The 26513-nt window shown below is 49.3% G+C and overlaps 2 protein-coding genes across 4 annotated transcripts in view; one reads left to right on the forward strand and one right to left on the reverse strand.

The window, feature by feature from the left end:
- TMIGD1 (transmembrane and immunoglobulin domain containing 1) lies at positions 1-11170 on the reverse strand. 3 transcript variants are annotated; one of them, XM_030462704.1, is made up of 7 exons: positions 10993-11170; positions 3528-3629; positions 2341-2619; positions 1565-1843; positions 693-796; positions 399-427; positions 1-85 (listed from the first exon to the last, which is right to left on the reverse strand). In XM_030462704.1, the coding sequence occupies exons 2-7, from the start codon at positions 3601-3603 to the stop codon at positions 82-84; spliced, it is 771 nt and encodes a 256-aa protein (XP_030318564.1). In that variant the 5' UTR covers positions 3604-3629; positions 10993-11170; the 3' UTR covers positions 1-81. The 3 variants fall into 3 exon arrangements, with proteins under 3 accessions (XP_030318564.1, XP_030318563.1, XP_008493294.1); XM_030462703.1 differs by lacking the exon at positions 10993-11170 and adding an exon at positions 3861-4049; XM_008495072.2 differs by lacking the exons at positions 1-85; positions 10993-11170 and adding an exon at positions 3861-4049 and having other exon boundaries at positions 395-427.
- Positions 10767-26513, forward strand: part of CPD (carboxypeptidase D) — a 25799-nt gene continuing 10052 nt past the window's right edge. The window contains 22 exon segments of the mRNA XM_030462687.1: positions 10767-10957; positions 10959-11022; positions 11024-11105; positions 11108-11162; positions 11164-11249; positions 11252-11305; positions 11308-11353; positions 11355-11423; positions 11425-11510; positions 14007-14159; positions 14162-14254; positions 21128-21270; positions 21978-22147; positions 22511-22566; positions 22569-22628; positions 22631-22816; positions 22819-22869; positions 23244-23435; positions 24307-24479; positions 25612-25718; positions 26130-26176; positions 26179-26226. Of these exon segments, the coding sequence (XP_030318547.1) occupies positions 10767-10957; positions 10959-11022; positions 11024-11105; positions 11108-11162; positions 11164-11249; positions 11252-11305; positions 11308-11353; positions 11355-11423; positions 11425-11510; positions 14007-14159; positions 14162-14254; positions 21128-21270; positions 21978-22147; positions 22511-22566; positions 22569-22628; positions 22631-22816; positions 22819-22869; positions 23244-23435; positions 24307-24479; positions 25612-25718; positions 26130-26176; positions 26179-26226 (2212 nt within the window).

Genomic DNA, 26513 nt, shown 5'->3' on the forward strand with positions numbered 1-26513 from the left:
CTCTGCAGATGATGTTTTCTGGGTATGCACAGGAACCTTGTGGTCTTTACTTGAAGCAAAGTTGGAAGAAGACATGAAAAATCACCTGTCATGAAAAAAAAACAAACAAGTGAGTTGAATTCACCTGGGCTATATTCAGCTCCACAAAGCTTTCAGCAGATTTGGGATATACAATTATATTTTTTTTTCCCCACTGTTTCCATGCTGGTGTAGCCAGCACCATGGGATGGGCAGGAGCTGGACAGAATCAGGCTGTGTCCCCATGGACCCCTCTCTGACATCAGCCAGGATGGCTGGTCCAGTGTGCTGAGGGCTCTTTGAAAGTTTCCTAGGTTCTGCCAGGGCTTGAAGAAAGGGTTTCATTGGAAGCTGCATGAATAAGCTCTCAAAATACTTACAGTGCTGTTTCACTTGATCCTTTGAAGCACTGAAAATAAAGAAATAGTCTTGTTATCTTTGAATTTCCTGACCATAGGGATGTTTTTCCTAATATCTTAAAGGCACATAATGCCTTCCACCTTAAAATATTCAATACTTGATTTATCTAGTGATAATTCTAAAGCAGGAGTTCCTACATGGCAGTTCTCTAGCAGAGAAGGCTACGGTGTAGCATAGAAAAGAAACAAGACCCCAGGTCATTTCAACAAAACAATACTTTTTTTTTTTTTCCAAGAAGCTTGAACTTTCCATACCTTAAAAAGTTTATCTTTTCGAGCCACAATTCCAAAAAGTATTGTGAGTGTAACCACCACAACAGCAGCAATAACAGCTTCCATGGGAAAAACAGGTTTTTTATCTGTCAGGAGGGAGAGGAGGTTGAGTTGGTACAGTCTATAAAACAGAACAAAATTTCATGTCATGGTGGAAAGATATTTCCTTTCCTTGGCTCTCACTGCTGATTTGAACCATTCCTCTCTTTGCTGTTTGCAGGCTGCCTGTCTGCATCAGTCCCCTGGCAGGATGGGAGCCAAGCCTGGGTTAGCAAACTGAAGAAAGGATTGAAACATCCACATGGAAATAAAGGTAATAATACTATTGGTGCTTTCCTTCCTGCTCTGAGAGTGCAGATATGAGAGCAGTGGGTGGGAAATGGATATCTGGTGGGTCACCTCCCCTAGTGTCACCTGTCTGAGACTTGAGCATCCAGCCCCTGCAAGACTTTCTCCATGGGTTGTAGTTACTTCTAGAGGACATCTGCTCTCTCTTGCCTTAAGAAGCTCTTTCAGCATGACAGAATGCTGGAGTTGGAGCAAAGAGCTTCAAGTAAGGCTGAAGGTGCTTTAAGCCACGTTTGGATGTGCCTGATGGAAAGTGAGGATGAGGCCACCTTAGGTCATGCTTGCCAAATGTCTTTGGAAACAGGTAGAGCAGGAAAGGCCCTTCCTGGTGCTGTGGTCCCAGGCACAGGTGCAAGGGGAGCTCCTTGCTGTTGCTGTGCCCTCAGAAGTTAACGTGGGGAATTTACCACAGTCCTTACACTTCTTCATATAAATGCATTGCTATAATTATCAAAGAGAATGGAGAGTTATTTGTAAAGCTTATTGATTAGCAGCAGCCTTGTTACCTTCAACTATCAGGTGGAAATCCTTTGTCATCTCTGTGAAGGAATATGTCACCACACAGGTGTAGGTCCCATTGTCAGACTTCTGTACTTTTCTGATGGAGAGCTCAGAGACCTCACTGCTCTGGTACAGCTGGTGGCGATTTGGCTGTAGGGTCAAGGTGGTGTTGTTTTTCAACCAAGCTGTTTGGGCTTGAGGGTTGGACTTGGCATTGCAGGACAGAGTGACATCTTTGCCTTCTTCAATTTGGAGAGACTCTTCCCCCGTCAGCTGGGGAGGAACTGTTCACAGAAACACAGTTCAACACGTTGTTAATACTGCTGCTCACCATTTAACATGACACAGGTTCTCCTTACACATCCCTTTTGCACCTTGTTCAGTGGTGTGGCACCTCACAGTTGTGCAGCCTTTCATGATCCCTGAGGAATCAGCAGGGCAATCAGTGGCAGAGATTGTCACTCCTGTGACTCCTCTGCCCTGACTTGTACCTTTGAGAAAGAATCTAGGTGGAGGCAGGGACATATCCAGAACATCTTATTTAAGGGCCCACCCACTCCCTATAAAAGAGGCTAAGATCAGGCCATGAGCACCACTGTGGAAAGGGAGTGTCTTATCACGTGAGTTATCTTCTCCTGAATGCATTTTTTCTTGGTGAAGCCAGCATACAAGGATACAAAACACCCTGCCTCACCTAGCCCAGACACCAAGGTGCTCAGCCCATGATTTCATCCCCCCCCCCCAGAGCTGTTCAGCACAGATTTCCACAGCTGCAACTCACAGGGGACATTCAGGATCACTGACACCTGGACAGACTTGTCCCGTGCCAGCTTGCACGAGAAGGTGACTCCGTTGTCAGCCTCAGTGACTGGGCTTATGCAGATGTTACTGATGTTCACTTTATTCCCATCATGCAGATCCACTTGCCCATCTCCTCGGTACCAGAGCAGCTCCTCAGCCTGGCTGATGTTCTGTACCAGGCAGGAGAGGGAGAGGGAAGAGCCACAACGTGGAGACAGGGAGAAGTCAGCAGTGTGGTCGTTTACAGACAGCTCCAAGCCTGCAAAGGGAGAAGTGAGGGCACAAAGCATCCTAAGCTGTACCCTTCCCACAACAGTTGCCCTGATGGCTTCCCCAGGCCTTGACCTTGGAGGAGGGACTGCGTTTCAGGCTTCAGTCCAACAGCTTTTTACAGGGGGCACTTTAGTTTTGGGGACAAGAAGTTGTCTTCATCACAAAGCTTCCTTTGCAGTGATTTAAAATCAAAAGTCAGGCTTTTGCAACTCACTGGAGGAATGTCAAAGCCTGTCCTGCAGTAAGGTCTGAAGACCAGCAGTGACCATGTTAAGGCACACAGCAAAAGATCATCCCCATCCCTCCAGTCTTGCTCACACTCTGCTGCAAATCACTGTACCAGCATACCTGTGCCCTCTGGTTTTGTACCCACAGCTGGGTGAGCTGTTTTTTGGTTGGAGCTGACTGCACTTGAGAGGACTAAGTGTTTAATCAGCCCCTCAGCTGGGATTTAATAAACCCCTGGACCAGTATGGGAAATAAATTTCTGTAATGGGCTGAAACTCGCTACTGTGGCCTACGGTATAGATTAAGGAACTGAAAGTACGGCTCAGAATATAAAGGTGCTGTAGTTCTGTGAATATAAAACACCCTGATTCTTCCTGTCTCTTCTCTGGTGTTGCCAGGTAGCCAAAGCTATCCCATTTTTCATCCCCCTGCAGCTGCTGCAATAATGCTGGAAAACGCTGAAGCTTCCCCATTCCCTTCTCCTGTGCTTTCAAAAATCAGATGCCACTTTTCAGACAATCCCCTGGGGCTGACCTCCACAACGTCTGGAAGCTGGAATGCTGGTGTGGCACAGCACCCCAGGGCACTGCCCAACCCTGCACAGTTTCACAAGTTGGAATAATGAGGCTTGGACAAAGCCACGATGGATTTTTTCTCATTGCTTACCTGTGGCTACACTGGCCAAAAAGCAAAGGGCAAGGACAGGCAGTTCATGGAGGGCTGTGGGACTGCTCAGAGCCATCTCTGAAGAGCCCAGCTGGCTTCTGCCTGTTGGAGAAAGGGTCACAGTGATGCTGCCTCTGCTTGCAGGGGCTTGATTGTTTCCTGCCATCAGACCCCCTGGGAACAAGCCCTGCACGGGGGCACCAGGGAACAAGATAAATTCATTTGTTGCAAGGCAGAATCAAGCCATCTCTTGTCTCTGTTGCATGAATTCATTGTCTCCAATCACCCATCTATCAAAGGAAGCTGTTTCTGGGACTGTAGCACCCGACTTACCTTGGGAAGAGTCTCTGGAAAGGCTGCTCCTGCTAAGAAATGCACAGCTCTTTCCCCTCCTTATTTATAAGGTCTGAATTTTAATGTTTTATGGTCGCTCATTAAGAAGTGAGCCCATAAAATGGGTTCAAGGCCTTGTTCAGTTCCTGGATTTCTGAGCTCACAGAACACTGAAGAAAAGGATTTGCTGGGCTCTGCTGTTTTATGAGACTTGCTGAGGCAATGAGTAACTAATGACAGAGTTCCTGCATCAGCTATAGAGACCTTCAGCCAAAAATAATACCTTGTCCTTCTCAGCTTTCTGGTTGCTCACAACACTGGTTCAAGCTATGGGAAGTTTATCCTAGATTATTTTAGAGCAGGAGTATGCTCTGATTTGCCCCTTCCTGCCCGAAGCTCTGTCCCCTTCTCCTCCTTTGACTGAAAAAATGAGCAAATGCACCCATTCAGACTTTGAACGTCTTGCTGGGAAAGGTGAGAACAGAGCCAGTGCCCTGCTCACTGGCGTGTACCCCCAGGGTGCTCCTGTGGTTAGCTCAGCCCTGGCCACCCCCTGACATGGAGTGAGGGTCCCCCAGTTGTTGGGAAAGCTGTGTGCCTGGCCAAGGGTCTGCAGGGGACTCAACTGAAGTCCTCAGAAAAAAGTGTCTGAAACTGCCTGCTTATTCTTCAGCAGGATGATGGGGGCATGTTAGCAAGCAATAGGGTCCTACCAGTCTCCAGAACATGTTCTTATTGCTGTCAGTGTCCCTGCAGGCACAGGACACCATCACTCATCGTGCTCACCAGAGCCATAAAGTGCATTTCATGAGCAGGAGGAGCCTGGGGCACATCCTGGGTATTTTCTTTACCTGTAGACACAGAGGCCCAGAGGTGGGCAGTGGGGGCTGGCTGCATGCAGGGAGTGCATGAGCATCCAGCACTGTTTATCTGTGGGGTTGTTGCAAACATGGATCACCTTTGAGTGTTTCTTAATATAAATTATTCCATGTTCATTGATTTACCCATAACAGGGGATCCTTTTCAGTTAAAAGTGTGTACAAAAGTCCCTTAAAGAGACAGTACATAGCCTGCTTCTTAGAATACTGCTTAGAAATTAGTGTCCAGCCTTTAACTCACGTTTTACCATCAAACCCAAGAAATGTTAAGAAATTAATTTAGCTTCCTCCACCATTTTTAGGAAGTTATATGGCCTGTCCTTGTAGCCTTATTGTCCAGTACAAACTTCAATCAAAATGCTCTTCCTAAGAGTAAAGTGATCTCTGTGGTTTGATATTAAGCTGAGTTGAAACAACAAGGGCAAAGGAACAAGCTGGGAAATGGCTCTTGCCAAGATGGGAGCCAAAGGCAGGAGAGTGCAGGAAGGTCTGCACTGCCTCCTGTCACTGCATGGCAGTGATACTCCAGGGAAAGAAGGAGGTGGAAGTGAGGATGTAAAGAATTAAAGGATGGACTTTCAGGGTATTTTCTTCAGTCTAGAAATGAGAGTAAGGGAAAAGTTTGTCAGACAAGAGCTGTTGTGTGGTGAGCTTGCTACGATGCAAAGCACAGCACTGAGTGGCACCTGGGAAAAATTCTGTCCCAGGTTTGCAGCAGGTCTGAGTGGCAGCAAGATGAGCTCAGGTTAATCTGCTTTACATTTTTTAAATGTTGGCAGTGGCAACGTCCTGTTTTGCAAGGGGCTTTGAGCTCCACTGAAGGAAGAGAGACCAGAAAAGCCAGGTGTTCCTTGGCCAGGGGCACTGCAAGGCACCGTTTTTAAGGCGATAGGAATTACTTTCGCAATGACTTTTTACACTTTCTTTTCATACAGGGCATAATTATCTTGTGGGTGTCTAATTACTGAGGTCTAGAGTTTTGTGGGTTGTGTTATCCACCTTTCCATGACGTTTAGGAGGGATGTAAACCTCATGTTCCAGAATGTAAAGCAGCCACTAATGACTCAAACTGGGAGGAACCTCTGCAGTGAGACAGATGCTCCATAATCCCCCATGGCAAAGGATCCAGCCCTCTCATTTGAGGTGTTTGGATCAGGCACTGCCAGGGCTGGATTAGACAGACCAGGCACTAGATCCAGAGGTCCACACTGTCAGCTTTATGGCAACAGTGGACCAACAAACCCAGAATAAGAGCATTGTTAAATATGTCTCTGAACAGCCCCAGGGGGAATTAATTAATAAACACACATCTATTCCTGAGTGTAATCCAAGCCTTAGAAACCTGAGAAGAGAAGATTTAGAACAAGATAGAGATTAGGCAGAAGTTTCTTTTCCAGTGGGTCTCTCAACCTCTGACTCCAAACTTGCCAGCAGTTTGGGATCCCCACAGTTCTCCCCAGTGCCTGCAGGGGCTGGGGGCACAACATCATCCCCTGCATTTTCTCTGCCAGGTGAGAACTCAGTTTGTATTCAGCAGCTGAATGCAAGGGCTGAAGGTTGCTCTTGCAGTCTGGGGCACAGCAGGATCTGCAGAGATGTGTGGGATTGTACCTGTGGGTTGGTTGGTCAGGTAAACAATGCCTGCAAGAGGGCTGTAATCCTGCTCCAGAAAACATGTTTCTACCACAGTGCCTTACACTCTGCTCAAAGGCTGTTCCTGTCTTCCTACTCACTGTGGTTCCCCACTCTTAATCCCTTTTTAATATGTGGTCCTACATATTTTGCAACACTTCTATTATTGGAGAATGACAGTAACACCCAAACCCACTGCCTCCTCTCCCCAGATACCTGGGCTGGAACAGGAGGCTGTCAGGGAATGCTACTTGAACTTACTAAGCATTCCTCTTCCTTCCCACAAAACCAATTTTTCCCCAAGTGTAAAGATTATGAAGATGCAATGGGCCCTAATTTCTCATATTCCTAGCCCATACTTCACATATTTTCCACAGCTGAGATGGACAGATCTAAAGTATTTTTATCATAATGTTGGTAATAATTCTATTTTATGATAGTCCTTCTGTAAGAGATCCCACATTATGCCATGGATGGGGAAGAACAATGAGTGATTTCTATTCTTGGGAAGGAGTAAGAATAGCAAGAAGAGCAAAAATCCAGTGAATATTCTTAAATTTCGTAATAAATTTCCTAGTGGACATTAAACCTTCAAATGTTACAGAGGCATTAATGAGGTAGCAGACCCTGAGATAAATCAAGCACAGGAAAAGCCTTCAGGGAGATGCCACTGCAACAGAAGTGTTGAACACGGATGCCATCTACTGGGTACCCACCCTCAGGACCTGGCAGCTCTGTGCTGTGTCCAGAAGGGAGGAGTCACCTCCTGAAATCCTGTAAATAGGATGAGACCACGGTGAAGCTCAGAAGCAGTAAACCCTGTGGAAGACTAAAGCAACGCCAGAGTCATGGACAGGTCTGTGAGACCTCTGGGCTCAGAGGAGGAGGATGCATTTTGGGGTTGGTGATTCCCCTCGTGGTTTTCATCTGCGTGGTGGGAATCCCCTGCAGGGTCTGCACTCCTTGTGATGATGCAACAGTGAACCATATCCTGCCCTTTCACTGGTATCACTAGTGTTTCCCTTTCAGAAGTGTGAGTAAATTAGGCTAAGAGAACCCCAGTTGCGTAGGACCACGTCTCAGAGGACAGGTCTAACCTTTAACCAAGAGCACCAAGGTACTTGCCAATGTTTCCTGTGTGGGGAGGAAAGCAACCAGGAGCTGCAGAAATGTAAGGCTGTGCATGAAAGCCTCACTGGATTGCTGTGGTGCAGTAGGCAAGGCTGTCTGTTACCAGAAGTCAGCACTGGTCCCAGTCTTTTCACCCACTCTGGGTGACATCCAGTACTGGTGGGTGCCTGCAGGCATCTACCTTGGCTTAGGAAACTGAAGACAAAGCAGTAGTGTGGCTGTTGCTATCCTGTTCCAAGAAATACAGTCCTAAACAAAAGGAAATGCAAAAGGAACCTGGCATTAAATCAGCAATATAGGTTCCCTGCAGGAGGTAAAAGTGACTTATCTGCATTAAATTCCACTTCAATGTTAGCCCTTGTTGTTTCCCATCTAGGAATCTTGCTTAGGAGCTTTCAGCTTTCACACCTATCAGTGCTCAGGGAAATTAATGCAATTAGTCTGTGCTTTGTATCAACCACCTGTGAAACTCCATCTTTAACCTGACTGAACCAATTTTCAAGGCACTCTTCTTGCCATGGGGTAAGACTATCGTAGCAGAGATCTTCCAGGTTTTCATGGTTTTGTTCTTTTCCTGGACAGAAAACACAACTCTGCCACTGATGGCCTGGACTTCAAGAGGGTTTTGTTTCCTTTGGGAAACAAAAATGAAGGTGGATGATGTAAAGCTGGATGGGTGCCTGTTTCTTGCCTGGTTTTGCTGTTCTCTCCAGTATAGGACATTCTCTAGCAGTATTTCCAGAGCTGCTTCCCTTTCAAGACTGGATTCTGCTGTGGCTGCTCTACAGCCTGAACCTCAGACATTTTTGTCTACCTAGGAACTTTCATCACCAGTGGGATTTCTTGGAAGTGCTCTGCTGGAAAACCAAGTGCTGATTCCATCTTGTGAAGTGCTGCCAAATGGTATTAGCAGTTGTAACTTCCCTGCTGTATTGTCATCCCGCGGTGCCTCTGCAAGGAATCTGCAAAGACAGAGCTGCTCCATCTTTCCAGTTCCTATGGAACCTTTTGCTGCTGAGTCTGCAGGAGGAAACCACACTCCTCCATGGCTGGAACCACTGCAGAGAGTGTTGTAAGGCAAAAACTGCAGCTTCTGAGCACCTCCTGGAGTGCCAGGGCTGCAACTCTCAGCAAGCACAAGCACAGGGCAGAGTCCTGAGGAGGAGGCAGCTTCTTGCAGGTTGAAGAGGAGGTGGTGGCTTCTTTCAGGTCATTCCTCACCTATGGAATCTCACCTATGGACTAGTCCAGCCCGGGATCTGGAAGGCAGAGCCTTCTTAGGTTGGCCCAATGAAGAGGTTCTGTTTTTACTGCCTCCTGAGAGATGAGCAGCTGACTCATCTGTCTTCTGCCACATGCTGCTTTTACAATTGGTTTGTTGAAATTCCAGACAACTGGGCTTTTCTCAGCTAAAAAGGGAAATGAGCTCAGTTACTCTGTGTAAATCCAGAGCAATTTATTTGTTGACTGAGGACTTAAATGTATGCAATGGTGGTCACCTCTGAGGCAGCCAAATCCCCTCTTGACATTCCTTTTCCCTTTTGGTTTAATAACATCCCTATGTTATTAAAAGACCAAGGTCTTTTGGCTTGTCCAGTTTCATTAGGTCTGGATCATCTTTTTGATGGCTAACCCCTTTTCCCTACTTGTCCCTCTCCTAATGACTGCACAGCACAGATGAGCCCCAAGAAAGAGAAGCCAATTTCCTCTCCTTCTCCTCAGGGCCCTTTAGATGCTGTGCCAGGCTTGACTTACACAAAAGTTGGCATCATCTGATCTTCTCCTGGTTGAGAAGGATCCCAGAATGCAGTGAGACAAAGAGTCACACCACCAACAGGTCCCTGAAGGTCAGTGTGATGTGCTGGACCGGGAGCTTGTTTCTCCAACAGGAAATGCCAGAGCTGGGAAGCAGATGTGCACATGAGATACTGCTGAAAAGCTAAACAGGAATCGACAGGACCTGCTGTCAGAAATGGCCCCTTTCAGTGTTTTATGGACTTTTCATAGTCAGTTCTGCTTGTTATTCCTGCCTCCAAACAGGAGTGAGCAAAGATCTGAATGGAGGGAACCCCCAGACTACCACCTGTATCTCTTTTCAGACACACAGTTCTGCAGGAGCTCCCAATATTCCCTGCACAATAAGACACCCCAAAGGGTGCTGCAGTGTCTTCCATCAGATCCCAGGGCAGGCTACAGGTGCTTCCCTCCAGGAAGAGAGGCACCAGGAGCTGCACTTTGTACCCTGTGAACCAAGGGCAATAAACCCTCCCACCTCTTCCACCTCCAGCCATGTGTTCTTACAGGATCTCAGACTATCAGGTATGCAGGGACCTCCAGGGTCATTTGATCCAATCTTCCATGGCAACAGCACAGTCTAGACAAGCACCCAACTCAATCTTAAGTGTCCAGTGCTGGGGAATTCACCACTGCCCTGGGGAGATTGTGCCAATGCTGACTGCTCTTGTTGGGGAAAGTTTTCTTTTTGTGCCAAATTGGAATCTCCCCAGGAGTAACTTCCACCCATCACTCCTCATTTTTTCCATATGATTCCTTGTAAAAAGAGAGCCTGTATCTTTGTAACTGCCTTTCAAGCAGGCAGGTGATGGGGTTTCAAGCAGGAACGTGGTGATGGGGTCTCAAACCTCCTTTCCTCAAGGATGAACAAACCCAACCCTCTCAGCTGTTCCTCACATCAGGTTCCCAGTCCCCATTTGTGTTTAGGTTCCTGTGGTGGGAGTTCCAGGATGGGAGGCAGTGAGTGAGAGCCCTCAAAGGCCACTTTTTCCTAAGGGAGGAAGAAGATGAAGCCAGGGGAGGTTTAAATAGGATTTTTTCTGCAAAAGGGCGCCCAGGCTGCCCATGGCAGTGGAGAGGTTTCAAAGCTGTGTTGATGTGGTGCTGAGGGACGTGGTTTGGTGGTGGCCTTGGACTTGGTTCTGGGCTAGCGGATGGACTCGATAATATTGAAGGGCTTTTCCAACCCAAACGATTCAATGTTTCTATTTAAAAACTCGCCCCCGCAATCCCCCCCCCCCGCCGTGCCCGCCGCTCCCGCGGAACCGGGGCCAGAACCGGGACCGGGGCCAGAACCGGGACCGGGGCCAGCGCGGCCCCAGCAGCGGCGCGGACAGCAGGGGGCGCCCCAGTGTTCCCCACCGCCCAACCCCGTGGTGACGTCACTCTCACTACCGCCTCTCATTGGTCCCTCACCGCCTCGCCGCTAGCGGCTCCACCCCTTTCGCCGCCGCTGATTGGCGGGCGCCGCATGGAGCGCCCTCCCCCTCCCCTCCCAGGGGCGGGGCCATCGCCACCGCCTCCCGGGGCCGCCCGGCGGGTTCGGGCGTGCGGCGGGGCTTATGGCGAGCGCCGAGTTGGGGTTCGCCCGGTGCCGGCTGCTCCGTTCCTTGGGCGTCTGCTGCTGCTGGGCCCGGCCCGTTGCCGCCACATCAAGAAAGCGGGAGGCGGCGGAGCCCGGCGAGGCGCTGCGGTACCTGCACTCGGCCGAGCTGGGCGAGGCGCTGGCGGGCGCTGGCGGCCGCGGCCCCCCCGGGCCTGGTGCGGCTCTTCAGCATCGGTAACTCGGGTGGAGGGCGCGGCCCGCTGTGGTGCTGCGGTTGACGGCCGGGATGGGCCGCAGCGGAGCGGCGAGGAGCCCGGCGGGGCGCCCTACCCGGGCGACCGCAGGTGAAGCTGGTGGGGAACATGCACGGGGACGAACCGCTGGCCCGGCCGCTGCTGCTGCGCCTGGCCAGGAGCTGGTGCGGGGCTGGGCCGGCGGCGAGGAACGCATCAGCCGCCTGCTCAACACACCGACCTCTACCTGCTGCCCAGCCTCAACCCCGACGGCTTCGACGCGCCGGGAAGGCGCTTGCGGCGGCGGGGGGAAGGGCGGCCGGGAGAACAGTCTCGGCCGCGACCTCAACGCAGCTTCCCGATCAGTTCGGATCCGCAGAGCCGACCTGGAGCCCGTGCCGAGGTGCGAGCCCTCATCGCCTGATGTCCCGCAACATAGTGAGTGCGGGGCGGCCCGGCCCTGCCTGGGACCCCCCTGCCCGTCCCCCGCCCAGCCCAGCCAGCGCTCCCGGTTCCCCGTTCAGGGCTTGGGGAGACCCTCGGCTCCGGTTCCCAGGGGTTGCAGCTCGCTTTCAGGCTTTCCCGGTGCTTCCCAGCAGGGTTTAGGGGATATGGTGGTGGTGGAGGGGTGGTGAAGGCCATTTCCCACCTGTTTGTGTTCTCTGCACTGGCCTGGCCATTTTTTACAGCCCCTGCTCCCGGGCTGTGCCTCGTGTGCGAGGGGAACAGCTTGGTGGCATCAGTTGCACTCAACCAAGGAGCCACAGTGGCATAGCCCGAGCCCAGCACACACCTGAGTGTCCCCGGTCTCCGTGGCCATCTCTGTTAATCCCTGCTCCAGTAGTCTGCAGCTGGAAACTTCCTGACTGCTTCCTCTTGAGCCCCCCTGTGGGTGTTGCTTGGGACCTATAACGGCATTGGCCATGAGGCTTAAAATATTTGGGGTGAAGCATAAAATGGTCTGTGTACAAACATGTTGAAACAGGGCTTTCCCCCATCTTGGTGTTTCATGGAAAATTCCCTGGATTTAGCAAGAGCTCTCTGCAGCAGCATTTCCAAATGCAGACCCTGCTCCTGCAGCCCTCTTCCCTGGCTTGCCTTCCAGGTCTGAGCCTCAAGCTCTCTCACTGACCTGTTAGGCTCTTACCTTCCAGGAGCAGAGTTTTGGGAATCTGCTGTGCCTGGAGTGGGGCAGCCTGGGACGGGAGATGGCACCTGTGAAGCCCAACTCCAGTTTGGGGCCCTGGGCTGCCAGGAAGGTGCAGCAGCCAGGCTGGGCACTGTCTTTGGTTTGCTTTATGTTCTTTAGAGAAGTGTGGCAGGGCTAAACTCCTAAAGTCCAGCTCAACCACCATGTGAAGTTGTGTAGAGAAAGCCAAGTTCAAAGTCTGATCGGATGTGACCAATGCACTGGAAGAAACTGTGCCACTCTTCCCAAAATGGGGATGGAGAAATGGGCAGGGATGGCTGGTGGCTGCAGGGTACTGTGGGGCTGTTGGTTGGCTGCAACCAACACACACAATGTTGAGCACTGTATATTTGCTCAATTTTAGGGAACCAGATTTTGCTTGGATGAACTGTTAAACTTGGTGGATGACGGTGCCCACGGGATTATTGTTCTAGAGGAATTTCATCATCTGCCACCAGTAATTGCTTGCCCTGAGATCCTTTAGGGCAACTTTAATCCAACAGTTTTATACTAAATTCACTTAAAACTTGGCGTCAAATACCAAAGATTAATAGTTAAAGGATCTCGTAACACTATCTAATATAATGTTTGAAAATACCTTGGGCTTTCTTTTTCCGCTTATTGTTTGTTTTTTCACACTGTCTGAGGTGTTGGCAAGATTGGCAGGTTAAGGCAAGAGTGGAAACAATGGAGGAACGTGGATGCTTTGGTTGCCATCCCTTCTTGCCTGGCAGCACCAGTTAGTTGCAGGTATCGGCCTGTTAAACTAACAACTCCTTGATACAAAATGAGTGGGTAACAGAAGTGTTTGATGAAAAAGAGAGATAGTGAGTGTAACACAACTCGCCTGTGCTATTCTGAGCAAGGCCAAAGGTATTGGTCATGTTACTCTGCTCAGAAATGAAGTTCCCTGTGAGTGAGAAGGAGAGCAGTTTTCCCTCAGTGCTTTCTTTTGGTGGAAGAAGGAAAAGCAGAGACCTTCTACCTTTGGGACTCATTGAAATGCTTGTGCTGCCTGTGACCAGATTAAAGTGTGGTATGGGGCTTGCTGTGCTGTATTTTCTGACTTGGGATTTTAGCACCTCTGTCACACATCCAGATTTCATTATGGAAGTCAGTTTCTGTTGTACTGAGTGTTTGCTCACAGCCTGATAAAGAGCTGTGTACATCACTTCATGTGCAGGGGCACAGCTTGTCTGTCACCAGTTTGAGGGCTCTGTCATAGACTGCAGCAAGAAAGTGGTTTTCATCTCCAGCAATGCTAGATGTCAGTTTGGGGGAATGAATAAACCAGTCCTGAGAGTTGCTTTATTGCAAAATTCTGATTTCCCACTGTGTACCCGCACTTGGATGCTGTTCAGACCCTCTGGTGATCCTGCTTGATAAGTTGGAGGCTGCTGTTACTAGGAGGGGGTACATCGTAGTAGAGTTTTATCTTTTTGTCCAAGAGAGCTGACTTGATGTCAGACTTGTGTATCTGCTCATGTAACCTTGGTGTAGCTGCAGCTCCCAGATCGGTCCTCCCCTGTGTGGGGGCTGATGGAGCAGGGTCTGATCACTTCTCTCCAAAGTGTAGCTCAGCTGGTGGTTGTGTTTTGCCTCATTGATCCAAATAGAGTTCAGTAAGCTCCGAGACAAATTCTTGGTGGGAAGGCAAAGAATAACGAGTTGTGTGGTTGTAGCTGGCTTTCTGTTAAATTATTCTGGTATATACTCTGTCTTCTTTTCTTCTCTTCCAACACCAGGTTCTGCTCTCTGGCAATCTTCATGGTGGCTCAGTGGTTGCAAGCTATCCCTATGATGACTCTCCCACACATGAACCCACAGGAGTCTACAGTAAATCAGCTGATGATGAAGTGTTCAAATATTTGGCAAAAACTTATGCCTCACATCACCCATCATGAGAACTGGCAAACCCAATTGCCCTGGTGAGGAGGGAGAGACCTTCCAGGATGGTATCACAAATGGTGCCCAGTGGTATGATGTAGAAGGTAAGCTGGTGAATCACTACTGAGTCTGCAGCAGTCAAACAGATTGTCCTGCTCCCACTGAGAAGTGGTGGTTATCACAGAGAAAAACACTGGTGGGTGAAGAGCTATTTTTAACTTCATGTTCAAGCACTTAAAATGAAGGGAGGTGGCATCACAGGCACACTGCTAAGTGTTTGGTGAATCACAGCTTGGGAGATGTTTGTAGGGAAGAGATCCCAGCAAACGGGAGGGTTCTTCCTTTCCCTGATAGATGCTGGGGAGTTATGCTGCAGGCAGGAGGCTTCATTTGCAAACCAAACTGTTGTTAGGTCTTCAGTTACTGAAGTTTGATCCAGGGAAGAGGAAGCTATTGTTCAAGGTATTCTGAAGTTTTTTGAATCTCCAGACTTTTAAATGTGTGATGTGAGCTAACCCAGCTGCTTTTGTGGGCAGTGGGAGCTTTTCTGTCAACTGCTCTGCTCTTAGACCTGTGCAGAGGGTGTCAACTACTGTGATCTTTTCTTGCCCAAGTGCAGCAGGATCTAGAAGAGCTCCAAAATTCAGTCTGTTGGGGCTTCTAGGAGACCTCCTCTTCCCTCCATTAAGCTGGTGCTTTGTAGATGATACAAATATAAGGAAATTACCTCCTGGTGCCACCGCTCATCTTGTGTGGAGGTAGCTGGCCTGGCTCAGACATGTGTTGAGCTGCTCTGTGTGTGTGTTGGTTTTGCTGAAAATGGGATTTAAAGGGAGTTTATGGAACAAGATGCTCTCATAGAGAAGGTTCTGTGTGCTGATGGCAAGAGAAATCTTGGCAATGTCATTAGAGGTTACGCCATGGCTGTGCCCCCTCAGCGGATGTTGTACAACCCAGACAGTGCAGAAACTTCTGTTTCACTGCCCTGTGTGGTGAGGACACAACAAAAACCTTGCATAAACGGTCCAAAGAAGTTGTGTTGCATTGCTGTCTGCTCTCCCTCCTGCCTGGGCTGATGGCAGGAGTGCTGAGCAAGCAATGAAATCAGGTGGATTTTATCCTTCAGAGCTCACAGCTTAACGGGTTCAAATAGGACAGTGGCTTTCCAAAACATGCTTCTGAGTAGAGTCCTCTCTTCACCCAGCATCCACCTTGCTTGGTAAGGAGGGAGAGAGATCCAGTATTGAATCTGGAAACATCACCTGGAAGAGGAAGTCTTGATTTCAGCAGCAGCTGAACCATTCCACGGAATTTCACTGATCAAACGAGGTGTCCTGCCCAAATAAGATGCAGTTTTATCTCCCTCTAGCAGCTGTCTCCTTCCTCCACCCTATTGAGCACACCAGCCCTGGTGTTTGCCTGCTCAAGGTTCACTCTACTGCTGTGAAAAGTCCAGCAGGAGGAAGGTTTGTGTAATCTGATGAATTTACTTATAAGGGAACAGGATATCCTGGATGATCTGTGCTGCCTTGTTCTGGTGGCAGTCGTTAATCTACAAACATCTTGCCTGGAGGTTTGTCACTGCAGCTCTCAGGCTTTCTGCCCTCATCATGAAGTAGGAAGGGTGTGCTTGGAAGGATGGTGGTTCCAGGCCTGGGTTCACCTGTCCACAGTGAGCAGTTTATCTTTATCCTCCTGCTGGGACGTGAGACCCTGGCCTGGTGGCTGTGGTGCTGGTGCACGAGCCTCTGAGTCTGCCTTTGCCTTACCAGCCAGCACAGCAGAGGTTTCACCTGCTTTCCTTTCACAGGAAGTGGCAAGGTGTGAACTGAGGACCTGTTTGCTCTGTGGTGCCATCACTGTGGTTTGTCTTCTGTCCAGTAACCTCTGGCTGCCAACTGGGACACAAACCCTTTTGCTGGGACAAGCCCCAGTCTGGAGCTCAGCACTGGTGGCTGTAGGTGATTCACGGGCAGAGATTGTTGGGGCACTGGCAGCAGCTCTCAGAGGGGAGCAGTGCTGAGGGTGTCAGACCTGTGTGGTTTTCATCACTGTTAAAGATGCACACGTGGAGGGTGATGACAGCTCTTGAGCACCTCTCTGGTGGAGGAGGTCACCTGAAGTGTCACCCAGGGGAGCAGAGATGAGGGAAGAGCACGGGTGATCTGACAGGTACCTCTGAGGCCCATATGCTGGCATTTTGGTGTTGTGTGAAGTTACTGTGTTCCTGCAGGGTTTTAGGTGTTAACATTTCTTTTTAGGAGCGATGAGGAGCAGGTAAAGGGGTCAATTGTTTGCCATGTGCTACAGAGGCAGTAAAGCCACCACTGTGGCTGTATTGAGTCATCTGACGTGCTCAGCTCTGTGCCAAAGGCTCTTGAAGCTTGCACTCAGACCAGGAGGCATTTCCCAGTGCTTGCAGGATTTTAGTGCGTGGTAAAATGAGGCTGGGAAATCCCAGTACCCTGGGCTGTGCTGAGCTCTAGAGATAACCAGAGCACACGGGTCTGTGAACAGTGCAAGGCACAAGGTACTGGCTTGTGGATCAGGTTGTGCCCAGAAAGACTGCAGGCTCCAAGCCAGGAGCTTCTTGGCTAAAGCCTGGAAAAACAAAGAAATGAGAACATAATGTCTCAACAGGTGGAAATTTTCCTGTCACATTTTATCATGTGAAATCAAACATGTGGGAAAGCCAACTCCTGCAGGATTCATTGTCCCAGAGTTACCAGTTCAGGTTTATGCTGGTGCCAGACCCCATTAACTTTCATTTGAGTTTGCAAACAACCTCTTATGTGTGTCAAACCGAGGTGGCAAGTACAAACCATGGGAGTAATTGTTAAGGTCAAGTGTGCACAGAGAAAATGGCTCTCTGCCAGACAGCTGAATTTGGCTTTTGCATTCCAGCTGCTATAGATAAGCATGTCTGTGACTGGGGACACTTTTGGAGTCTATCTCTGTTGTACATGCTCTTACTCTTCCTTCCTTTTTAATTTCTGAGGGTTTTAACTACCAAGTGGCTGGTTTAGATCTAGAAAATAATGCAAGTATGGGCTGGTGGATGGTCCAGGTGATGCTTTGAAAGTGTTTGAGAAACTGGTTAAGTCTTATCTGCAGGAAGGGCATAGTTGCCTTTATTTTGTAAAGATCCAAATTATGAAGTCAACATAATGTTCAATAGGGTATTTTGTGAGTAGCCTTGGGAGGTCTTGTCATTATTTTCAGTCCCTTTGTGAAAGCTATTTACCTTGCTAGTTTGACTCTTGGGTATTGAAGTGTTTGAGGTGTTTCTGGTGTCTACTGGAAGGCACTGTTCAGGTTGGAAGTGGATTTGGGTTACGTGTGTGCTGATTTGGTTGTTTTGACAGTGGTTACCAGCCACACTGAGCTTCTGAGCAGCTTTTAGTGACATCAGAGCAATTAAAATGAGTGCCAGCAGCAGCAGGTGCTCGTAGCATCACTGTGGTGGCCTCTGTTTCCGGGCAGAAGGTGTTTGTGCAGTGTGAGCTCTGGCAGAAGATTCCAGCCATGTCTTTTTGTCATGGGCACAGGTACCTGCCCTGATGTGTCTGAGTTTTCATAAAATTCTTACTGCAAGTTTTTCTTTCTCCTTGAGAGGAGTATGGCTTGGTGGTTTGAGGCTCCGAGGCCTCCATTCATGTCTAACAGGAACTGCTGGGCAGCACTGTGGTCATGCAGCTTTTGGGAAGACTCTGCCCTCCTCTTTGGGGAAGCCCCAGGAGGGCTGCAGGGCTGGGCTGCCATGGTGCAACTGCTGGAGTCCAAGGCTCAGCCCTCACCTCCTCTGAGCTTTAATGATTACAGACTAATGGACCAGAACATTCCTCTTGGCTGTTTGGTGCTGCTGGTGCTTGCCCTGGTCTCGTGCTATGGGGCAATTGGTTCTGTCCACAGAGTAAGCAACTTGTACCATGGATTTAATCATATCTTTAGCTTGCTTTGTGCCAGCTGCTCTCTCTCTCCAGAGCTGACACTGCCATTTCTCAGCTTTAACTTAGCTTCAGGTTTCCCATCTCCTAATGTCTTCTCCAGCAAGAGCTGGAAAATGAGAGGTTTCTGCATACTGCAGTTTGAAAATAGAGTCCTTCCTGGCTGGCCTGGAAGGCTTTTCCTGGCATGTGGTCTATTTATGGTATCTGGATTGCCTCTAGAGAGCTGCCTTCTGCACGCCTGCCTGGCGTGGAGCTTGGCAGGAGCAGAGACTTGCTTGTCAGCCTGAAAGTTGCAGTGTTTGTGCTGCAAGAGTGTCTGGGACCCTTGCCTGAAGTCCTGACACTCAAGGAGTGGGACAGGGCAGGAGAGAGGTTGGTTCTGAGCATTCTTGGGGGCTGACTCCCTGGGACTGTAAGTTGCTCACTTTTTCTTTCCTCACCAGTAAAATAGGGATGATGCTTCCCTGGGAGGATGCAGCTTTACATGGTGTGGGCCAAAAGACACTCTGTGATTAAAAAATCCTGGAATAAATCCAGCAAGTTATCCTGTATAATAACCAAAGATATAGGTAGAGTAGAAGCACTGTAGTCTGTCATTTCTCAGCCTGGGGTGTGCTTTTTCAGCTCTTCTCCTTGAATGTAGTGCTTTGCTAATGGCAGGCTGTGTACAGGTCTCTCTTTGTACCTCTGGATCTTCTGCTTAGCCAGGAGAGGCTGTGCAGATGGTATATGGAAAAATACATAATTCCCTATGCTGTAAAAATAACTGTCCTGCTCTGCAATGAGGCCATGTGGAAGCCAGATATGTGCAGCAGGTACAATCCCAATTTCCAAGAGTGCAATGGACTACTTTCTCAAAGAGCCACTTTTACCAAAAATGATGTACTGAGCTCTAATTTAGTCTTTTGCTGCTCTATTATGGGTGAGCATCTGTCCTAAATTTGCCTGAATGGCAGATGAAGCCCTACATATGCTTCATAATGGCTCTGATTTACGTATGGGTGTTTTCAAATACATGAGAGTCCTGCTATGAGCAGATGGTTGTAGCCTGGCAAATTGTTTCCCTCACCATAGTGTTTACTGGTGAGAGAGCAGCTGGCTGTGGGTTTCTCCTCTGAGCCTGGTAAGTGGAGCTGAACAGAACTGAGGATGTATTGGATCTGCAGACCATGTTGCTTTAGCCTCTTGAACTGAGCTGGAGAGTTTTTAATCCTCCAACACTTTTTGACCCCTTTTGGTGGACAGAAAAATCTCTTCCCTGTTTTGATCTCAGCCCCTGCACAAGCTGCAGTGCTCTCTTTTGGGTGGCAAAGTGACATTTGCTTCATTACAGTCAAAGCCTTTTCAGGAGGCTCCCAGAAGAATTGAGAGGAACTGGGACATCTTTGGTCTGGTACTCTCCCACACATCTTCCTGGGGTTTGTTCTCCTAAATCCTGCTTTATGCTATCAATCCATCTCTGGGTGACCCAAAGCTGTGTAATTCAGAGCAGCAGTTCCTGACCTTTGGGACAGTGACTGCTCACAGCCACCACATTTATAGGGGTGCTGCTGATGGCTTTTCCAGGCTGTGCATAACAACCCCTGCAAATGCCAGGGAATGCATTTGCAGGTATTGACCTGTTCTGGCCCAGAACCAGGGAGGGTCCCTTACTTGAAGGAGCCCATGAGTAATAAGGAAGCTGCTCAGATAATGCAAGTGAGGTTTGTTAGCATAGCACTGAAGTAGCACTTTGGGCAAAGCAAAGGGTGGGAGACCAAAGGATGCCTTTCTTACAGCCCTACCTGCTCGGGTCCTGCAGGCTGGTGCCATGAGATGTGTCACAACCTGTCTGCTTTCCTTCCTCCTGAAGTTTGCAGCTGCCTCCTGCAGGGGAAATAAATGTATAAGCTGTTCTGTCTCGGGTGGGCTTCTGGGAGCCTGTTTGATTTCCTTGACTAATCCAGAAGAGACACAGACTTGTTGCCTGGGCCTTTGTGTCCAGCTGACACCAGTGGAAGTCATTCAGTTCGTGTGTGGAGGTCTCTGGGCTGAGTGGTCCCAGGTGCTGCTGGGCAGGCTGGGATGGAGCCATCTGAGAAGTGGTGGCCAAGGCTGTGGCATGTGTCTGTGTAAGGCTGTGTAACCCAGAAGGTATCATCTGTATGCATAGAAGTTGCTGTGGTGTGTTTTCCATACACATCTACCTGTTCTGCTGGTGGTGGTGGGAACAAGCTTCTCGTGTGGTCATGATACCTGGCTAGTCCTGTGGTGGGATTTGTCAGGGGAACTCTAAAACCTGTCTCACAGACTTGTTTGTGGTGCTTTTGGAATGTTTTTTGGTTTTGCTCTTGAAGTCTCCTGTGAGTGTATAGAGAGCTGAACATTTGCAGTTTTCAGCAGTATGTTGAAGTCTGACCTCCAGATCGTGAGTGTTGATACCTGTGGACCTCAAGCCCTGCTGGTACATGATTCATTCCTGTTTGAGAAACAGGTTTGCTTGCTGAGGGTTGAACGTAAAGTTCAGCAAATGAGGTCAGGAACAAGGTTACCTTCTCGATACATAGCAGTGCCTGTGGTTTCTCTGAAGGGAAGAGTAGCAAGATGAGCTTAATACTGGGAAACAGTTCTGGGTACTCTTGTTCCTGTTCCTGGTGCTCATGGAGGTTTGGCTGGTTTAACACTTAGCTGGCAAGCTGTCCCAGGTGCTGAAACAGTTGGCACCCTGTATGGATTTCCCATATGGATTTCCAAGTGCTGTGCTGCTGAGTTGAGCTGGCAGAGCAGTGACACCAAAGGGAGTGTCACCTTTGAAGTGTCTGTGGCTGATTTGAATGGCCCGGAGTGCTGGTTACTGGGAGAAAAGAGCTCTGTGTCCCCCAGCACAGACTCCCTCACCATGATCTGATCTGAATTTTCTCCTTAGTTGCTTACTCTGGAGCATTGTGGTGAGGTTCTGTTAGGGTCTGTAGGACTGGGCAACCTCTGCATCCCATGAGAGATGTTTGTATATTGCTCTTAAGAAATGTCTCTGCCTTGTTCTGTCAGGTGGGATGCAGGATTACAACTACATGTGGGCCAACTGCTTTGAGATCACCTTGGAGCTGTCCTGCTGCAAATACCCCCGACCCTCCCAGCTTCAGCAGGAGTGGGAGAACAACCGGGAGTCTCTCCTTGCTTTCATTGAGCAGGTAGTGAAGGCTGGGTGGGCACAGGGGAAGCAGCTGTGAGACTGAAAGTGGTGGTGGGCTGGGAGCACCAAATGCTGTTGCTGTTGTGGTTTTGTTTGCTGCCTGTGGTGACACAAGTGCTGCAGTTGCTGTGCAGAGGTCAGTGGCTACGACGCTGCTGAGGATCTCTGTGGTTCTGCCACAGTTCCCACATCCTCCACAACAGCTGATCTCTGCTCCGAGGGGCTCTTGGGGTTCAGCCTCAGACAAAGAGACAGATCAGTGCAGTTCTCACCAAGTAATGCAGAGCACCACTGTTACCTTGGTGCCACAAATCTCCAGTGATGTTCAAAATCACCAGCACTGCTTGAACCTTGGCTTGCGGAGTCTTCTGCCAGGCTATGAGTTGAGTAGGGGATGGTTTAGGCTGGGGAAGGAAGGCAGCTGCTTCTTGTCCCTCAGCATGGCTTGGAACCATGTGTTCAAGTTGTGTGCTCATGTTGATGAAGTGGAGGATTTGTTAAGGAGGATCAGTTTGGGGATCTTGGTGCTTTCCCATGCAGTGCTGGAATTCCTGTCCTTGCCATCTGGCCAAGCATCATCTGAATCCCGGGCCCTGGATGTCTGCCTGGCAGCTGTCTGGGGAAGGGCAGAGGGGTGTTGCTGGGCAAGGACACTTTCCCTGATGTTGCCTCTCTTCAGCTAGGATCTTGCATTTTTCTCCTCAGGTCCACATTGGTGTGAAAGGCTTTGTCAGGGATGCAGTCACTGGAGCTGGCCTGGAGAACGCGACCATTATTGTTGGTGGTATTGCTCATAACATCACAGCAGGAAAATTTGGTGATTACCACAGGCTGCTTGTGCCCGGGACCTACAACGTGACTGCAGCTGTAATGGGGTAATGTCTCTGTGGCAGCCCGTGTCCTCCCTGCCAGCCAACTGCTTGTGTTCCTTCTCTTGTTTCTTTCCCCCAAAGCATCTTGTCTATTAAAGGCTTGGCTGGAACTGCAGTAGTAGAGCATTCCAAGCTTAGAGCTGCAGCTGTATTTGTTCACACCCATGCCCTTCTCCAGTGGGGTGCTGCTGGGGTCCTGGTGGCAGTGGGATGAATCCCTCAGTTTATTTTGCTGGTGAATCTTTCACACGGTCATTATCATTCCAGTGCATTTGGAGGAGCAGGCTGGAGTGGTGGAGAGGCTGTGGGGGGCTTTGGCCTCTGTTCTGCAGAGCCTTCTTGCCAAAGCCAGTGTTTTTATCACAGTTACACACCAGTGACCAGAGAGAAGGTGAAAGAGAGAGCTGCAACAGAAGTGGATTTCTCTTGCAGCGCACTGTGATGCTACCAGCTCTTAACACCACGCAGGTCACAGCAACGCCTGCTCTGCCTCAACCATCACCCCTACCCCAGTGCAGGCTGAGGGGCAGAGCCCAACCTCTCTCCATCAGCCCATCCAGCCCGTGGACTTCCGACACCATCACTTCTCAGACATGGAGATCTTCCTGCGGCGCTACGCCAGCGAGTATCCCGGCATCACCCGGCTCTACTCCGTGGGAAAGTCGGTGGAGCTGCGGAGCTCTACGTGATGGAGATTTCAGACAACCCTGGAGTCCATGAAGCAGGTAAAGGGGGAAATGGTTTTTGGTAAGAGACAAATGGAAGTGATGGACTCTTGTGCTGTGGGGAAAGCAAAAATGAATGTTGAGCTGGCACTGTCTGAGGAGAAACTGTGCTGCTCCGTATCCTTGGTGAAGTGTGTGGCTGTAGTGTGAGTGAAAGAGCTTTGCTGGGACAGCTGTGCTGGTTGGGGAGCTCTGGACAGAAAGACCAAGGGGCTTCCCTGCAACAGTGTTCATCCTTTTTGGTGTTGTGGGAGCAGATGGGTAAATTCTAGTTAATGCCCTGCAGCTTGCAGAAAGGCCTGAGAGAGCAATGCTCAGGGTGACAAAATGTCTGCAAGCTTTTAAGTCCTGGTTATGTGGCTGTTTGTCTGTAGGTGAGCCTGAGTTCAAGTACATTGGTAACATGCACGGGAATGAAGTTGTGGGGCGAGAGCTTCTCCTGAACCTCATCGAGTACCTCTGCAAGAACTTTGGCACAGATCCTGAAGTGACAGATTTGGTCCAGAGCACACGAATCCACATCATGCCATCCATGAACCCTGATGGATATGAGAAGTCCCAGGAAGGTATTGCTGTCTTCATTGAAACATCTGTGGGGTTTCTCGCTTTCAGAACAAGCCTCTGGGTTCATGGCTCTGCTCTGAGAAATCTGGAGGAGCAGATGTGCTCTCCCACAGGGAGGGACCCTGTGTGTGCTGTGGGATGAGTGAGCAAGACCCCACACTGCAGGATGTGGGGCAGTCGAGTGATGTTTGAAACTGCTGGAGAGAGGGCTTTTGTGCTTCAGCAGCACTCTGCATTGCCCTTTTTGGGTCCCCCATGGTTTATGGCTATCCCAAGATTTTTTTTAAAAAAACTACATTCCTTTGACAGTTCAAACTTGCTGTGCTTTGGTCCATGCTCTTAGTAACATGTGATGTGGGAGCCAGGCTGTCTGCAGAGCACTTGTCCAAGGGTAATACTGACTTTTATCACGATGTTGAAATTGGCAAAAATATCCTTTGGGGAAATCCTTAAAACTGCACAGCTCTTGCAAACTGGCAGAACAAAGTCTGTATAGAATGATTTTCTGAAAGCAGAGCTCTGCTTGGGTTTAACAAAGAACTTGTCTGGCTGGTTTGAGGAGGTGAGCTCTGAGGTTTCTGTGGTCGTGACATCCGGCTGCTGCCTCATGGTTCGCTGCCTTTCTGTGAGCCATGGTCTGGCTGGCACCTGAGAACACCTGCAGCCTCCTGCTGAAAGGGCCCTGGGACACCTCTGTGCATGGAGCAGACATGTTGCTGAAGGAGGGTGTGGTTCCCATCCCTCTGGGGTAGAGTGCTGTTGTGCTCTTTGCTGTTTTGCATCAATTAATAGTTGTAAGCTCTAGATAAAGCCTCTGTACCAACGTGGGAACTTGGCGTAGGGTGCAAGCTTGAACATGTGTTTAATTTTCAGGAGACCGAGGGGGAACCATTGGCAGAAACAACAGCAACAACTACGACCTGAACCGGAACTTCCCAGATCAGTTCTTCCATGTGCCAGACCCTCCTCAGCCAGAAACTCTTGCTGTCATGGCCTGGTTACAGGCTTACCCCTTCGTGCTCTCAGCAAACCTGCACGGAGGTACAGCAGCCACACTGAGCTCCTTCCTCTGCTCTGAGGGTTAAGGGATGGGATCCCTGCAGTGCTTTAGGTGTGAACCAAAGCAGAGAGGTCTCTGGCATTGGTGTGGAATGGCAGGAGTGAAGGCAGCCAAGTTCCTGCAACAAAGGCTGTTTCCAAAGTGCCTGCACAAAGAGTAAACCAACCTTTTGTTCCTGCTGGAAGATGGATCAGAGGCTGAGAACAGAGGGTGTAAACTGTGTCCCAAGCACATTTGTAGGCAACTCAGGAGGCTGCCTAGAGGATCCCAACCACCTCTCTGAAGGGAGAATGTGCTTTGGGGAGCAGCTAGCTCATGGCCTGGTGGGAGATGGGAATGGGCTCTTGTCAGCAGCTGCTCAGCAGCTGGGTCTGGGGATGTGATATAGTGCTCTGGCTGTTGGAGGCTTCATAGTATTTAGGAAATTAAGGGAATGAGATGCAATCCTGAGGGTTCCCTGCCTTGAATTGCATGGCGGAACTGTGAAATTTGCTGTAATTCAATTATCTTCTGGAGTGATCTAAATTAAGTCTCTCTATTACAGTGTCTCTCTATTCCCCAGACAGTTTTGTCTGTTGGCTTGTAGCTGTGGTAACTTGCAGGTGATTGCTCTGTGTTCTCATGTTTGATTTTTGCAGTGCAGAAGTGCTGTGTGTGGGTATGAGGGAGCTGGCAGGTTGCCAGCAGTGGTGGTGTCTGGGGTTCTACAGTGCTATTAGTACAATGTGTTTAGGAAAAGCTCCAGTAAGCCAAAGATGTGTAACCTGACAGTGCAGTAAACTCCAGAAGGCTGAAAAACTACAGCAGTTGGGCCATGGGCACCATGAGTGTTCTAGGAAATTCCTCCCTTTGCTTCTCTGCTCTGTGAAAGAGACAAGGTTGTGCTCATCCCTCCTACATGTGAGATCCAAACCCTGGATGTGTGGTGTCTTGGGTTCACCTTCCCAACTGGGCAGGTGTTTTATTGTCTTTTCTAGTCACTGGGCTTAATGCTTTGTTTAATCATTCTTGAGAAACAGAAGACTTGGCACTTCTTGGAGAAAAATAAAACTTCCCTGTTAAGGCTGAGGATCACTTGGGAAGTGTGGCAGGTGCGAGTCAAAGCTTGTTTCCCGCAGGTTCTCTGGAAATTACCCTTTGATGATGATGAACAAGGAATAGCCATATACAGCAAATCCCCAGACGATGCCGTGTTTCAGCAGCTGGCACTTCCTACTAAAAAGAAATAGAATGTCCTGCTGGATTAACTCCTGATGCTGTCAGGAACCTCGATGGGTGGTGGAGGAGGGGATGGGTGCTGTGGCACCTGGTGTTGCACACACAGCAGAAGGGCCCTGCAGGAGGCTTTGTTCCATCACTGGATGCCCAGTGTGTTCTGCCTGCAGGCACAGTGGGAGGAGTGCTCTGTGCAGGCACGAGGCCCACTCACTGAGGGGTGATAGGAAATACAGAAAAAAGGACAGGCTGGGAGGGGAGCAAAGGTGTTTGTGGGTGTGGGTACAGCCTGTTTGTGCTGCAGCCACGTAGGTGCACACCTACGTGTACCTGTGTCTGGCAAACTCAAGTGTGTGACTAATGTTAGAACCCAGTGCCAGTAGAGTGCACAGAGTCAGCTTCACATATCTTGTTTTCTAGGAAACAGGAAGATGTATCAGGGAAGACCTTGTAAGGATATGTACCCACAAGATTCCCACATGGCATCACCAATGGGGCTCAGTGGTACAACGTTCCAGGTAAAATAGACCTTAAATCTCTTCCACTGTTGTCCTCCAGTTAATGCATGTGCATCTTAAAGAGTTTAGTCTCATCAGTCCACCTGCGTTGGTCAGACCAGATTACTGGGACTCGGGTTTCTTTTATAACCTCTTGAATAATGTACCCAGGTAAAGTTATTGATTGGGGGAAGGAATTTATGGTGTAGTTTTTCTGGCTATTTGTGAAACGGTTCATAAAAAGCACGTATTGGCATGAAAGGTATTTCAAAAGAGTTACTGGTTGCTATTTTGGCATCCCTTGGAAG

The sequence above is a fragment of the Calypte anna genome, chromosome 19, assembly GCF_003957555.1.
Source record: "Calypte anna isolate BGI_N300 chromosome 19, bCalAnn1_v1.p, whole genome shotgun sequence".
NCBI lineage: Eukaryota > Metazoa > Chordata > Aves > Apodiformes > Trochilidae > Calypte > Calypte anna.

Excerpts from the sequence above, each read along its gene's own strand:
- TMIGD1 (XM_030462704.1), bottom strand. The coding sequence starts at position 3,603 with ATGGCTCTGAGCAGTCCCACAGCCCTCCATGAACTGCCTGTCCTTGCC. Across the intron at positions 1,844-2,340 it reads AGTGATCCTGAATGTCCCCT|TTCCTCCCCAGCTGACGGGG; the intron begins GTGAGTTGCAGC and ends TTCTGTGAACAG. Across the intron at positions 797-1,564 it reads TTTCCACCTGATAGTTGAAG|ATAAAAAACCTGTTTTTCCC; the intron begins GTAACAAGGCTG and ends CCCTCCTGACAG.